Source organism: Paroedura picta, chromosome 1 (genome assembly GCF_049243985.1).
Source record: "Paroedura picta isolate Pp20150507F chromosome 1, Ppicta_v3.0, whole genome shotgun sequence".
Taxonomy (NCBI): domain Eukaryota; kingdom Metazoa; phylum Chordata; class Lepidosauria; order Squamata; family Gekkonidae; genus Paroedura; species Paroedura picta.
Window position 1 is genome coordinate 200,794,860 of NC_135369.1, and position 14,212 is coordinate 200,809,071.

General features: G+C 47.2%; 1 protein-coding gene across 3 annotated transcripts; it reads left to right on the forward strand.

Annotated features, from left to right (window-relative positions):
- Positions 1 to 1,996: 1,996 nt before the first annotated feature.
- SNRPB2 (small nuclear ribonucleoprotein polypeptide B2) lies at positions 1,997 to 13,917 on the forward strand. 3 transcript variants are annotated; one of them, XM_077316526.1, is made up of 8 exons: positions 2,108 to 2,131; positions 3,647 to 3,748; positions 4,432 to 4,518; positions 6,670 to 6,842; positions 8,115 to 8,255; positions 9,679 to 9,732; positions 10,464 to 10,552; positions 13,440 to 13,917. In XM_077316526.1, the coding sequence occupies exons 3-8, from the start codon at positions 4,455 to 4,457 to the stop codon at positions 13,597 to 13,599; spliced, it is 681 nt and encodes a 226-aa protein (XP_077172641.1). In that variant the 5' UTR covers positions 2,108 to 2,131; positions 3,647 to 3,748; positions 4,432 to 4,454; the 3' UTR covers positions 13,600 to 13,917. The 3 variants fall into 3 exon arrangements, with proteins under 3 accessions (XP_077172631.1, XP_077172650.1, XP_077172641.1); XM_077316516.1 differs by lacking the exon at positions 3,647 to 3,748 and having other exon boundaries at positions 1,997 to 2,131; XM_077316535.1 differs by lacking the exon at positions 3,647 to 3,748 and having other exon boundaries at positions 2,069 to 2,113.
- Positions 13,918 to 14,212: the final 295 nt, after the last annotated feature.

Below are 14,212 nucleotides of genomic sequence, written 5' to 3' on the forward strand. Positions count from 1 at the left end.
CACGCTATATAAATGCAGTTTCAGTCCACTTCAGCGACTCTTTGCAGGTGGATTTGGCCAGTTCACACAGGACATTGGAAACAAATTGAAAGTAGGGAAAACACTGGCAGGGGATCATGGGAATTGAAGTCCATGGACATCTGCAGGACCACAGGTTAATTGCCCGTCCTAGAGTAGCGATCCCCAACCTGTGGGCCTCGGACCACATGTGGTCCTTCGACTAATTGGAGGTGGGTCCCGAAGGACGCCTTCTCCCCCCCCCCGGCCCTTTACTTCACCCCCCCCAGCCCTTTACAACACACTTCATTGCTGTGGGGTGTCTGTATCTTATTTTGAAGGGATGTTTAAACATTGCCATAGCGATCAGAGAGCGCTAGGGCAGTGGTTGAGAGTAGAGGAGTAAACTATCCCCCCCCCACCGGGCCTCAGTAAAAGACATTGAGTGGTCCCCGGTGAGTGGTCCCCGGCGTTGAGTGGTCCCCGGTGATAAAAAGATTGGGGAGCACTGTCCTAGAGGATGCACTCGCCTACTTTACAGCCTCCCCCAGTAACACTGGGGCTTCTAGCTAAGTCACAGCTCTTCATGCCTCTGACTTCCATTGACTCCTCAAGGCTTGTAATGGCCTCCTTTACCCCTATTGTGGAAAGTGTGTTTATAGCAGCTTTTCTCTCCCTGTTTTACTCTCCTGCTGTCTTGGAGCACAGACAGACTCCAGACAGACATTTAGGAATTAGAAATAAGTAGTATAGGCTGAAAGAAGTAGAATACAAATAGAATAGAACATCAAAGTAAGGACTGTTGGCTGCCTGACTAGCTGTCTCCCTATGCGAGGCAGGAAACGAACTGAGCTTGGGTGACGCCCACTGAAGGCTAAAAGGAAGAAGAACTCGAATATGTCCTGCCTCCCTGATGGAACAGTGGAAATCACCCAGAAGATGTCCTTGCCCCTCCAGCGGGAGAACGCTCTGGACAAGGACATGGCACTGAGTGCTGTCACTTCAAATGTTATATCCAATGAGTAAAGACATGTTTTAAAAAGGTTCTCTCTTAACAGCTATGAGGGTTAAGGAGTAGGCAGAGGCCACGGTCCCCTCCGGAACACTTTTCAACTGAGACAAGAGTGGCAATGTGGTGCTATTTGTAGGTATGACTGGAAGTAATGTCTGCTGTTGGGGTATCATTCCAAAGAAACATACATCAGGGGTAGTCAAACTGCAGCCCTCGAGATGTCTGTGGACTACAATTCCCATGAGCCCCTACCAGCGAATGCTGGCAGGGTTCATGGGATTTGTAGTCCATTGACATCTCGAGGGCCGCAGTTTGACTACCCGACACAGGTGCTCATGGGCTTATTGTCTTTTGTCATACAGGTAGCATCAAAGAGAGAATGTTCATTGTTCAGTTCAATCCACATCTAGAAGATCAGTGATTTGTGATGACTTCTTGTAATTATTAGCCACTGAAGAAGACGAGGCGGTACCGGATCCCACTCTGGCAAATTTTGCATAGGAGAGGCTCAGGCTCCAGCCACGAGCAGCCCGCTCGGGAATGCTGGCAGAGGCGAACACAGAGCTGATCGTGCTGAGATCGAGCCTCTTCCCCCGTAGTCAAGGGAACCGCAAGCGGCGTCACAGGAACGCCGGAAGCACGCGGTCCCGCGAGCCACTTCCGGTCTATGATTGACGCGGGATAAACCGGTCGCTTTCCGTCTTGCGGTTTCATTTTTACCGGAAGTCGAGGCTGTCTCCAGGACGACCGGCGCGCGTTCCAACTACTCAAGCCTATTTCCGGTTTTTGGAACGCCTCCAACCCATCGGCTGGACAAGCCGACTTGCCGACGCTCTGTCCCAGGAGTCTCTATGGCCTCACTTAGGAAATCCGACCTTGGATCCGGCTTCAATCACTGTGGCCTTCCATATGTCCATGGACTACGATTCCCATGAGCCCCTGCCAGCATTCGCTGGCAGGGGGCTCATGGGAATTGTAGGACATCTGGAGGGCCGCAGTTTGACCACCCCTGGGCTAGACGGCCTACAGCGAGTGGGCGTGGCTAGAGCGATCGGCGAACCGGAACCGGAAGTCGGGAGGCGGGGCGAAGGGCGCATGCAGCCGGTGGGTCGGAGCAGCGCGGTGAGGAGAGGGCTTTGGAGCGGCGTCGGGAAAGGGGGGGGGGCTAGTTCTCACCCCGCGGCGGAGACTCGCTAGGCTAGTCCCACCCTGTCAGCCTACCTCGCAGGGCTGTTCTGAGGGCCGCATGGAAAGGGTGGCTGGGGCTGTCTTCCGAGCTTCTCCTTCATTGGGCCGTAGAGTCCCCTCGGTCTCCCTCGCAGGCTTGTTGTTCTTGGGTTAAGACAGGGAGGAGAGCGCCGTGATGTCCGTGGATGAAGGGGGAATTCAAGCGCAGGCTGATTCGGATACATCCCTCTCGTTAACAATTAAACAATTAATTAGCTGCCTTTCTGTCTTGTGGCACTCGGGGGCGGGGGCTGTGACATCCCAAAAATGACCCTTATAGCAGGCCACGATTGAAAGTCTCTAGCTAGGACTCTTGTGTGGTTTTGCTCCTTTAAAACTGTGTATGCGTGATAGATGGGATATTAGTGTCCTGCATAGTGCAGAGGGTTGGACTAGATGACCCATGAGGTCCCTTCTCTATGATTCTATTATCCAGGTCTGAAGCAAGACAACAATGTTGGGGTCCAGGGTCACCATGAAGACCACCAAAATGTGGATATTAGCTTTCATGTGCATGTGTGCCTCTTCAAATAGCAACAAAGTTTAAATCTTGAGTATAAGCTTTTGGGTTCTTACACCCATACAAAAGCTTGTTACTGGAATTAAACTTTGTGTGTCTTTTAGATTTGTGCTCTGCTTTAACTTGTGACCAAGGCACCTATACAATTCAAACAGTGCAGTTTGCAGAAAAGGGAGTTCTGGCTCCCTCTGTTAAATTTCAATGCCAGGGAGGGCTGGCGTGGAGTTATCTCTCCTGACTGTCACTGTTATGTGTATCAGCAGCAGGGCTGGCTATCTGAGAACGTCTTTGGCTGCTCCCTTTACTGTTGCTATGTTGAAACCAGCTACAAATTTGGGCAGATAATTGATCCCCACACACATATCTACCTCTCCTTAGTTTGAGGATGTGTGGAAGGTTGAAAAATATAAGTTTATTACATTTCTGTTCCTGTACACATTGTGCAAACAATATTTGATTGACGTTAATGTCTATTGTGTACTTTTTTTCATGTATTTGTCTGTGTGATGTGCTGTCAAGTCACATCTGACTTACGGTGACCCTATGAATTTAAAATCTTCCAAACATCCTATTAACAGCCTTTCTTGGATCATACAGGCTGAGGGCCGTGGCTTCCTCGATGGAGTCAATCCATCTCATGTTAGGTCCCTGGCAGCCTTTAAGCAGTAGCTGGACAGATTCCTATTAAGGCTGCCTTAGGCTGATCCTGCATTGAGCAGGGGGTTGGACTAGATGGCCTGCATGGCTCCTTTCAGTTCTAGGATTACTCTTTTCCAGATACCTTGATTATTTCCTAGCATTATTATCTTTTCCAGCAACTGGCTTATCATGCTGTGACCCAAGTATAATAGCTTACTACTTAATTTTTATCTCCTCGTTCCTTCATCTAGTTGACTGCAGTGAGCTTGGCTATCTCATCCCCTTCTTGGTCCTCACTACAGCCTTGTGTGGTAGGCTCAGCTGTGAGAAAACGGCTGGTCCTGGGTCACCTAGTAAGTTCTATGGCAGTCTAGCATTTGAACCTGGTTCTTCTCCGTTTTCTAATCACTACACATCACTCTTATATTTTTGTATAATGTGTGCCTTGCTTTGGTGCAAGGAGCCCTTGTGATGTGATGGGTAGAGATGCAGTGTTTCGACTGGGCAGCCATGAATTCCAGTCCCTGATTGACCACTAAAATTACTGATGAGTTTGAGCCGCTTGCTATTATTTGCTCTTTCCTCCCTTTTAAGGGGACTGTGATTAATAATCCTCACAAAACCTGCTTTGAGTTTGCATAATTTGCTTTGTATATACTCCACCTTTCTCCCAAATGGGGCCCAAAACTGCATACATCATTCTGTTGTCTGTATTTTCTTCAAAAATATTCCTTGAGGTAGGACAAGCACAAGGTCAGCCATCCATCTTCCATGGCAGAGTGGGGAATCTGAACCACACTGACTTTCATCTAGAGAAAATGTGCCTGATCCTTGGATTTAAGAGAACGGATTAGAAGTCGTGTTGGATCAGGCCAATGGCCCATCTAGTCCAACGCTGTGTCAGACAGTGGCCAAAACCCAATGGGGGTAGAACTCCAGAAGCCCTCCCAGTGTGGCCCACCAAGAACACAGAGCATCCCTGCGACAGACAGTTACATCTATACATTGTGGCTAATCTATACATTGTGTTTTCCAGGGGAGCACAAAACCAATTCAAAGATGGATATACGACCAAATCACACGCTTTACATCAACAATGTTAACGACAAAATTAAGAAAGAAGGTATGACAGTAATTCACCACTTCAGACTTAGGAGAAAAAGAGTGGGCTTTTATATGCACCCTTTTCTACCAGAGGAGCCTCAAAGTGGCTTACATTTTCCTTCCCTTTCCTCTCCCCACAATAGGAACCTTGTGAGGCAGGTGAGGCTGCGAGAGCCCTGATATTACTGAAGAAGAAGAGTTGGTTCTTATATGTCACTTTTCTCTCCCTGATGGAGTCTCAAAGCAGTTTACAATTGCCTTCCCTTTTCTCTTCCCACAACAGACACCTTGTGAGGGAGGGGAGGCTGAGAGAGCCCTGATATTACTGCTTGGTCAGAACAGCTTTATCAGTGCTGTGATTAGCCGAAGTTCACCCAGCTGGCTGCATGTGGAGGAGGAGCAGTGGGGGATCAAACCCAGATTAGAAGCCACCACTCCTACACCATTACCCCAAAATGGCTCTAAATTGTTAGCCTGAGGATTTAGCACAATTGACAGCAATTGTGTTCTTCCTGTCTCTCCTTTCCCACCTTGAGAGAGGATTATTCTTTAGGAGATTTTCTCAAGGTAGCTTTTTTTTAGGGAAATGTAGAAGGAGAAAAAAGTACTAACAGGAGCTGTTCTTTAGCTGCCTGTTGGCTGATCTATAATAGGGAGCAGCCTCTGCAAAAAGGTGGTGGTCAGTGACATTTGCCTACTCCATCTGGAGAGTTGCTGCAGTCATGTGATATTTTCTGTGGGAAACGTTGTGATTGTAAGCTGCTTCAGGACTCCTTCTGGAAGTGAAAAGCAAGGCACAAAAAAACCAAAACAGCTCTTCTTTCTTGGTGGTGAGAAACTTGACTATCTTGGCCCAACTATACTTGGCTGACCTGTATGGCAGAATTATTTATTTTTGTTTTAACATTTGGTAACCACCCTCCTGCTTGCAGTGGCCTTCAGTATTAATTAATAAATAATAAAATGGCGTTTTAGAAACAGAAAAGTGTAAGGCTCAGAATAGTCTTGATAATTCTTTTTAACTCCAACCAGACAGATGAATCTAGAAAATGTAATAAGAACAGGTGCAGTGCAGTCCCCCCTACCCCTGCTGCCTGTGGAAGCTTACTGGATGATGTCAGGCCAGCCTCATACCCTCAGCCTAACCTACATCACAGGGCTGTTGTGACAATACAATGGAGGAGAGCAAAACTGGACCTGGAGACAGGCTGATGGACCTTGGAATGTTCAATCTGGAAAGGGGGGGGGGGATGAGAGCTCTCTAGAAGTATCTGAAAGGCTGTCCCTTGGAGGAGGGCAGGGAGCTTTTCCTGTTGGTAGCAAAGGACAGGACTCACAATCCTGGGTTTAGATTATGGGTAGAGTGATACCAGCTGGATATTAGGAGGAAACATTTTTCTTAGAGTGGTTCAGTGGTGAAATGGGCTGCTTGGAGAGGTGATGAGTTCCTCATCAGCAGTCTTCAAGCAGCAGCAGGAGAGATACTTATTCTGGATGCTTTAGGCTGATCCTGCATTAAGCAGGGAGTAGACTAGATAGCCTGTATGGTCCCTTGTGGAGAGCCTCTTGTGACGCAGAGTGGTAAGGCAGCAGACATGTTGTCTGAAGCTGTCTGTCCATGAGGCTGGGAGTTCGATCCCAGCAGCCGGCTCAAGGTTGACTCAGCCTTCCATCCTTCCGAGGTCGGTAAAATGAGTACCCAGCTTGCTGGGGGGTAAATGGTCATGACTGGGGAAGGCACTGGCAAACCACCCCGTATTGAGTCTGCCAAGAAAACGCTGGAGGGCGTCACCCCAAGGGTCAGACATGACTCGGTGCTTGCACATGGGATACCTTTACCTTTTATGGTCCCTTTTATTGTGTAAGCAGCATAGGGTCCCCATTACGGGGAAGGGTTGGATGTAAATGAAGTAAATTTAAAAATTGCAAACAGGACCATATTGCTTCCCAGTTTGTCCCTGCATTCTGTTTAGCTTGTAACCGTTGTCTGGTGTTGATTGGCTGGATCTTTTTGATTGTTGGATTTGCAGATATTTAACTGTAACCTGACTTGTTCTGCTAACAAATATTTATAAAATGTCATAACCCACCTTGAGTCTTTTTAAGGAGGAGCAAAAAGCCCTAAATAAATAAAGGCATGCAGTAATGCTTGTGGCTTTTTTCTCAACAGAGCTGAAAAGGTCTTTATATGCGCTGTTTTCTCAGTTTGGCCATGTCGTGGACATTGTGGCTCTGAAGACCATGAAGATGCGGGGACAGGCCTTTGTGATATTTAAGGAACTTGGGTCATCCACCAATGCCCTCAGACAGCTGCAGGGCTTTCCATTTTATGGTAAACCAATGGTAAGTTTTCTTTGTCACGGCTGACTTACGGCGACCCTGTGGGGCAGCCTCTCTCAACTTTTTTACCCTTGAGAAACCCCCGAGAAGTGGTGCAATTGTGCAGAATATGGTTGGAAAGTACAGCTGAGTTCACGCCCACCTGGGGCCACTCCCATTCCCACCCGCTCCAGGCCCATCACTGGCCAGTTTGAGAGGGTCGTTTCACCTGATAAATGTTTAACAAATTTAAAAATATATAAAAAATTAAGTCCCATCCATTCAGGCAACCCTTCCAGAGCCATCCAGAAATTCCAAGGTTTCATGAAACCCTGGTTGGGAAAGCCCGCTGCAGGGCTTTTACAGCAAGGGACATTTAGAGGTAGTTTGCCCTTACCTGTCTCTGTGTTACTACCTTGGACTTTTTGGGTAGTCTCCCATCTGAATGCCATCCAAACATGACCCTGCTTAGCTTTCGTGATCTGATGAAATTGGGTTAGCCTGGGCCATTCTGGTCAGAGCTATCAGTATTATGAATAACCCATAATCAGTAGCCAAATATGTTTATAATTTCTGGGATGTGATCCTTAAGTTGTTCAGAATCTTCTGGATTCTGTTTTTTAAATGCTTTCCAGCCCATGAGAATGGCTATTGTGCTTAACATGCACATTCTTTTGCAACGAGTTAGAACAGCTAGAAGTGCTGAAACAAGGTTGCCTCGACCAAATTTAGGACATGATAGCCAGCAGGCTGTCAGGTAAAATATGTTTGGAAATGAGTTTTTCACTGTCCAGAAACCACCATGCATATAACTGGTCAAAATCCCCGTTATGCTCCAGAGCTTCCTGAGTGGCCTTGGGTCAGCTGATCTCTCTCAGCCGAATTTATCTCACAGGGTTGTTGTGAGGATAAAATGAAAAGAAGCAGGATTTTTTAAAAGTACTAAATAAATAGATATTGTGTTCTAGGGGTCAGCATGCAACCTAGCTATTCAGACCTTATTACAGTTTCCAGGTTCCCCCGACCACTGGCAGAGGTGGAGTAGGGCTGCCAGCTCTAGGTTGGTAGACTCCTAGACACCAGGATTTGGAGCCTGGGGAGGAGAGAGACTTCAGCAATGCCACAGAGTCCCCCCTCCAAAGCTTCCATTTTCTCCAGGAGAACTGATCTCTGGAGATGAGCTGTAATTCTTGGAGATTTCCACGTTGGCTTCCCTAAACATTATCCAAACATAGTACAACTTTGGATCCATCCTCATTATTCTAAACCCCTGGTTTAAAATCTCATTCTAAACAGCGCATTCAGTATGCGAAAACAGACTCCGACGTCATTTCGAAAATGCGTGGGACCTTTGCTGACAAGGAGAAGAGGAAAGAGAAAAAGAAGTCCAAGTTGCTGGAGCAGTCCGCAAATGCAGCAAACAAAAAGCCCAATCAGGTAAGCTCCATTTGCAAGTGAATAGCTGAGGAGTGGGCTGGCTTCTTTGCTCAGAAAACAAAGTCAAGTAAAATGATTAAGGGGATGGAACACTTTCCTTGTGAAGAAAAGTTAAAGAAGTTACGTCTCGATACCTTGGGGAAATGTCTACTGAGGTGTGATATGATAGAGATTTACCGAGTTCTGCAGGAGACAGAGAAGGCAGAGATAGAAGTCCTTCTCTCCCTTTCTCACAAGAACTCATTGGCATTTAATGAAATTGTTGAGTGGCAGGTTTATAACAGATCACAGGAGAGTCATTAACACCCAGAGAGTCATTAACAGGTGGAATTTACTGCCACAGGAAGTGGTGGCCACTTCAAGCCTAGACAGCTTCAAGAGGGGATTAGTGAACAGATGGAGCAGAAGTCCACCAGCAGCTCTTAGACACAGGGTGTAAGCATAAGCTTTCATGAGTCAGTCCTCACTTCTTGAAATGTGTAATATGAAATGCAAATTAAATTGCGTTGTTCAGTGTTTTTCCTTTCTCAGAATCTTCCGGAGACCATAATCTAAAAAACAAAACAAAACTGCCTCTTCCATCCACTGGGCAGAAACATATTGGGACTGTGCTTCCACAGCCAGCCACTGGAGGCTGTCTTACAGCTACTCTGGTATTCCCTTAATACTCCAGAGCAGGGGTAGTCAAACTGCGGCCCTCCAGATGTCCAAGGACTACAACTCCCATGAGCCCCTGCCAGCAAACGCTGGCAGGGGCTCATGGGAGTTGTAGTTCATGGACATCTGGAGGGCCGCAGTTTGACTACCCCTGCTCCAGAGGGAGGCCCTCTCCTGCAGAGGTCAATAGAGGCTGCCTTCCTACCATGCTCTGCAGGGAGAAGCCCACCTTTCCCCTCGGTTACTACTTTACTGCCACTTCAGCCCTTTCTCAAATTCTTTACCATCGAGAAACCCCTGAAACGTTAATCAGGCTTCGAGGAACACTAGAAGTGGTGCCATTGTGAAGAATATGGTCGGGAAGCAGAGCTGTGGACACACCCACCTGGGTCCCCTCCCCTTCCAGGCCCATCATTGGCCTTTTGGGGATGGGATGGGTGGTTCCAGATGTCCATATATGGTCATATCACCTGATAAATGTTTAAGAAATTCAAAATATATATTAAAACTTAATCAACTCTCACCAATTTGGGAAACCCTTTTAGGTTATGAAAGCCTGGTATAGATGAAACACTCTGTCTGGGGCATTCCTGGTGCTTGAAGGGCCACAATGTGGGGTCTTCTGGAGTTCTGGCCCCACTGGTGGACCTCCTGACGGCCCCTGGGTTTTGGCCATTGTGTGACACAGGATGTTGGACTGGGTGGGCCACGGGCCTGATCCAACGTGGTTTCAGTTATGTCCTTAGATTCTTATGTTTCTTACTAGGGAGCAAACCAGAATTCAGCAAATGCCCAGGCCAACTCTTCGCAGAACCAACAGGTAAGATTCTCCCTCACATTTCTCTCAAACAAATTCAAATAATTGTCACACTTGGCTTTCTTGAGCAACAGATCTGAGCGTATTTAGGTGACAGCATTTTTGGCTTAAGCAAGACTTTTCCATCGGCTGTTGAGAAATGGATTAATCCATTTTACTCCCTTCAAGTCAATACTGTGGTCCTACCCCGCGCCCCCCCCCCCCAAAAAAAAAGAATATGAATTGAGCCAATGTATGCTACCAAATCTGGCCATTCTAACAGAGTCCCAGCCTTTGTTCTAGTAGCATTCCTGTAAGCAGGCGGAGTAACTCATATCAGGGGTCCACAGCCTTCCTTTGCCTGCCTGCAGCACTGGAATTCTGACACAACCTGGTGGGTGCAGCTGAACTTCAGTAACAGAGGCCAACATCTCTGTGTTGTGGCCGCCGCCGCCCAAGCAACACCTTTATAAATCTGCACAATCAATCAGATCACTGGTGACCAATATGCTGAGCAAAATCCCCACCTGGTGCGGCCCACTTTTCTGCTTCCCTTTCTTCTAAGCTGACAGAAGAGCCACTCACTGCAGAGTTACTCCAGTCTTAGGAGTAACATGGTGTCGCATTGCGCCATTACAAACCCCAACCTCACTCAGTTTGGAGCATTGGCAGTAGTAGAATCGCTGGGATCCAGGAATGCCAAAGGAAAATTGTTCACAGATTCTCAAAGCCAATGGGCTTGTGTTTTGTTACAGGTCCCTGATAATCCACCAAACTACATACTTTTCCTCAACAACTTGCCAGAAGAGACCAACGAAATGATGTTGTCGATGCTCTTTAATCAGTAAGTGCCATTTCCTCCTCCACCTTTATGCTTAAAGATTTTTAGATCCTCTGATTTTGAAAAGACTGAAGCGAGACCAAGTGGCTCCCGGATTTCTCAGGACCTTCACAACAGCTTCCCACCATTTTGATTTGGAAGGGCCTTTGTGGCCTAGATAGAGAAGGGAATCCAAGTGAACTTTGGTGTAGTGGTTAGGTGTGGACTTCTAATCTGGCATGCTGGGTTCGATTCTGCGCTCCCCCTCGTGCAACCAGCTGGGTGACCTTGGGCTTGCCACAGCACTGATAAAGCTGTTCTGACTGGGCAGTGATATCGGGGCTCTCTCAGCCTCACCCACCTCACAGGGTGTCTGTTGTGGGGAGAGGAAAGGGAAGGCGAATGTAAGCCTCTTTGAGACCTTCGGGTAGAGAAAAGTGGCATATAAGAACCAACTCTTCTTTCTTCTTCTTCTTCTTCTTCTTCCTTCTTCTTCCTTCTTCTTCCTTCTTCTTCTTCCTCTTCCTCTTCCTCTTCTTCCTCCTCTTCTTCCTCCTCTTCTTCTTCCTCCTCTTCCTCCTCTTCCTCTTCCTCTTTCTCTTCTTCTTCTTCTTTTTTTCTGCGTGGGGGGACACAGATGAGGTGTTGATGTTGGCCAAAAGGGAAGGACGGTCGCTTGCAAAACTATTCACTCCCCAGCCCATCCTCAGAGTTCGCCCTGTTGTGTCGCGTTACAACCACATTGTGATGTGACACAAACAGTACTCAACAAAACAAAATCAGAGTCCAGTGGCACCTTTAAGACCAACAAAGATTTATTCAAGGCGTGAGTTCGCATTCTGGCTTGCACTCGAAAGCTCATGCCTGAAATAAATCTTTGTTGGCCTTCAAGGTGCCACTGGACTCTGATTTTGTTTTGTTGCGCTGCTTCAGACCAACACAGCTACCCACTTGAATCAAAACAGTACGCAAGACAGAAATCACATTGGTGCGTAGGTCGATACTTTGTAGAGCCACCTCTTGCTGGAATTACAGCTGCACGTCTTTTGGGATATGCCTTTTATCAACCTAGCACATCTAGCCTCTGGGATTTTTGCCTATTCCTCAAGGCAAAACTGCTCCAACTCCTTCAAATTAGATGGGTAGCACTGGTGTACAGCAGTCCTCAAGTCATCCCACAGATTCTCCATTGGATTGAGGTCTGGGCTTTGACTAGGCCATTGCAGGACATTCACATCCTTCAACCCAACTTAGCTCCAAGTTGTAATTTGACAAAACAAGACAAACACTGAGGCAAGTGAACAGCTTTGGAAGAATCCACTGCTGGAGGATGCCGTGCTGGCCGTGGGCTTCAAAAGGAAATTAAACAGATTCATGGAGGCAAGGTCCATCAGTGGTTCCTAGCAATGAGGACTGAAGGAACCTCTGCATTCACAGGCAGTCAGGCTCAAAATCCCATGCCAGGGGGCAACCTCAGGAGAAGGCCTCAGCCCTCAGGGCTGAGAATTGTAGCCCATGGACATCTGAAGACCTACAGTTTAGCCACCCCTGCTCTAGAGGAACTGGTTGGCCACTGCGTGAGACAAGACGGTGGACTAGACAGGCCTCTGGTCTGATCCTGCAGAACTCTTTTTCAGTTCTTTTGTTAGGTGTGGGCTACAGTTAGGTGTTTCCTTAGCTCTCCTTCCATCTTCCTGTTCATACTCATTCAAGGAATGGAACTGGTTGTTATGCTGAGCTGTGATGTTCAGAGTCGCTGTCTTTGCTCTGTTCAAGACAACTGAATCAAGCTGCTTAGCGCTGTGGTCAAAGAAAATCATAAGAACATAAGGACAGCTGCTATGCCAGAAGAGTGGAGAGTAGCAAATGCAACACCTGTTTTTAAACAGAGATCCAGAGGGGGGCCAGGAAATGCGAGGCCAGCCAGCATCCTCACATCTGTCCAGACAAATTAGTAGAAGTTGTAATCAAAGAGATAATTGTTAAGCTCATAGAAGGATAAGGCCTGCTGAGGGAAAATCAGCAAGGCTCCTGCAAGACGGGGAAGTCCTGCCTCACCCACCTTTAGAATTCTTTGAGAAAGTAAGTAAGCTTGTATACAACTTCCTCTTCATGATGGGAAACTGCTTAATGGGCCGCCAAGACTGCAAGCCTTCTGATTCTTGGTCCAGACATGAAACTTGTAAAGTCCAGTGAAGACACTGGGTTGTGGAGAGGTTTTCTGATATACCTTCTGGGGCTCAGGTTGTGTTCCCAATTCTTGGTTTGCTTCCCGTCGTTCTGGCCTTGACTGTGGTGAGGCCCTAGCTCTGTGTCGCCCTCTTCTTCTCACATGGTTTCCTGGCAGAGTTTGTGAAGATCCCTCAGGTCTAGAAAGTCTGAAGGCCAATGCTGAGTGTAGACCACAAGACCAGTCCAAGGTGGGATAGCAACTGTGATGCATTGATCCAGTGCGAAGCTGCAGGACCTGAAGGAAAACTCCACTATGGAGACCTGGGGGCTGGTTTTTTTTCTAAATTTTGTGGTTCCTGCATATGATCTCCAGTTTTCAGTGTGTGGTGCTTTTAAGGTGCTCCTCTTTAGCAGAATGTGTGTAGCAACTCAACTTTATTTTCAGCTGTGAAAGTTACAGGTTTCTCAGTTGAACAAAGCTATCTGGGGAAGTGTGCCTGCACACAAACGCTTGCTCCCAGAGTAAAACTTTGTTGGTCTTAAAGATGCCCCTGGACTCAAACTTTGTTCTTTTGCTTCAGACCAGCACAGCTACCTGGCTGAAGATTTCTCTGTTGTTAGAAAACAAGAATAGCTCTGTAATTCAGTAAAGAATAGGATCTTGGGTAAGGCCACCTGAGTGGCCCTGATTGGGGTGGGGGAATAAATACTGTAAATAAATATTTCTCTTTCCTTCAAGGTTCCCTGGTTTCAAAGAAGTCCGCCTGGTCCCCGGCAGGCACGACATTGCCTTTGTGGAGTTTGAAAACGAAGGGCAGGCAGGTGCTGCACGGGACGCTCTCCAGGGCTTCAAAATAACTCCCTCCCACGCCATGAAAATCACTTACGCCAAGAAGTGAACCAGAAGGACTGGGTTATTGGGAGTGTTTTTATATAGGACATCACCATTTTGGTAAATTGATGCACAGCTTCTTCAGTTTCAGGGAAATCGATTGTGTGAAATAGTTTGAATTGGTCGAGGAGTCCTCTAGAAGAGTCTGACGCTTGCGTGGAAGAAATTTAACCCGTGCTTGGGTTGAATTGGTTGTTTTTGTTTGATCCCTGTTCAATTTATACTGTGGCTTTCTCTGGTTCTTCATAGTGAAGTTCCCTGTAGGAAATGCTGCCTGTTCAAGAATAAAGCTGTGTCTTATTCCTTTGGGGGTGGGAAATGAGAATTCACTGTGTGTTGCCTTCTTTCAGCCGGAATGCACTTAATGTTTGGTGGACTCGAGTGAGGGTGGTGGCTTGGGTCTCCTTGAGAGTTTTGGAGCAGGGCTCCGTGGCAGAGCATCTGCTTGTCCTGCAGAAGATCCCATGGAGAAGGTGTTGTGAAAGACTTCAACCTTGCCTTCGATGGACCAAGGGTCTGACTCAGTAGAGGCGCCATCACGTGTTCTGTCCACAGTGCAGAACTTGTCCCCTTCCAGCATCTGTTCAAAACGCCCTACCCCCAAATGCCCTGCACCTAGA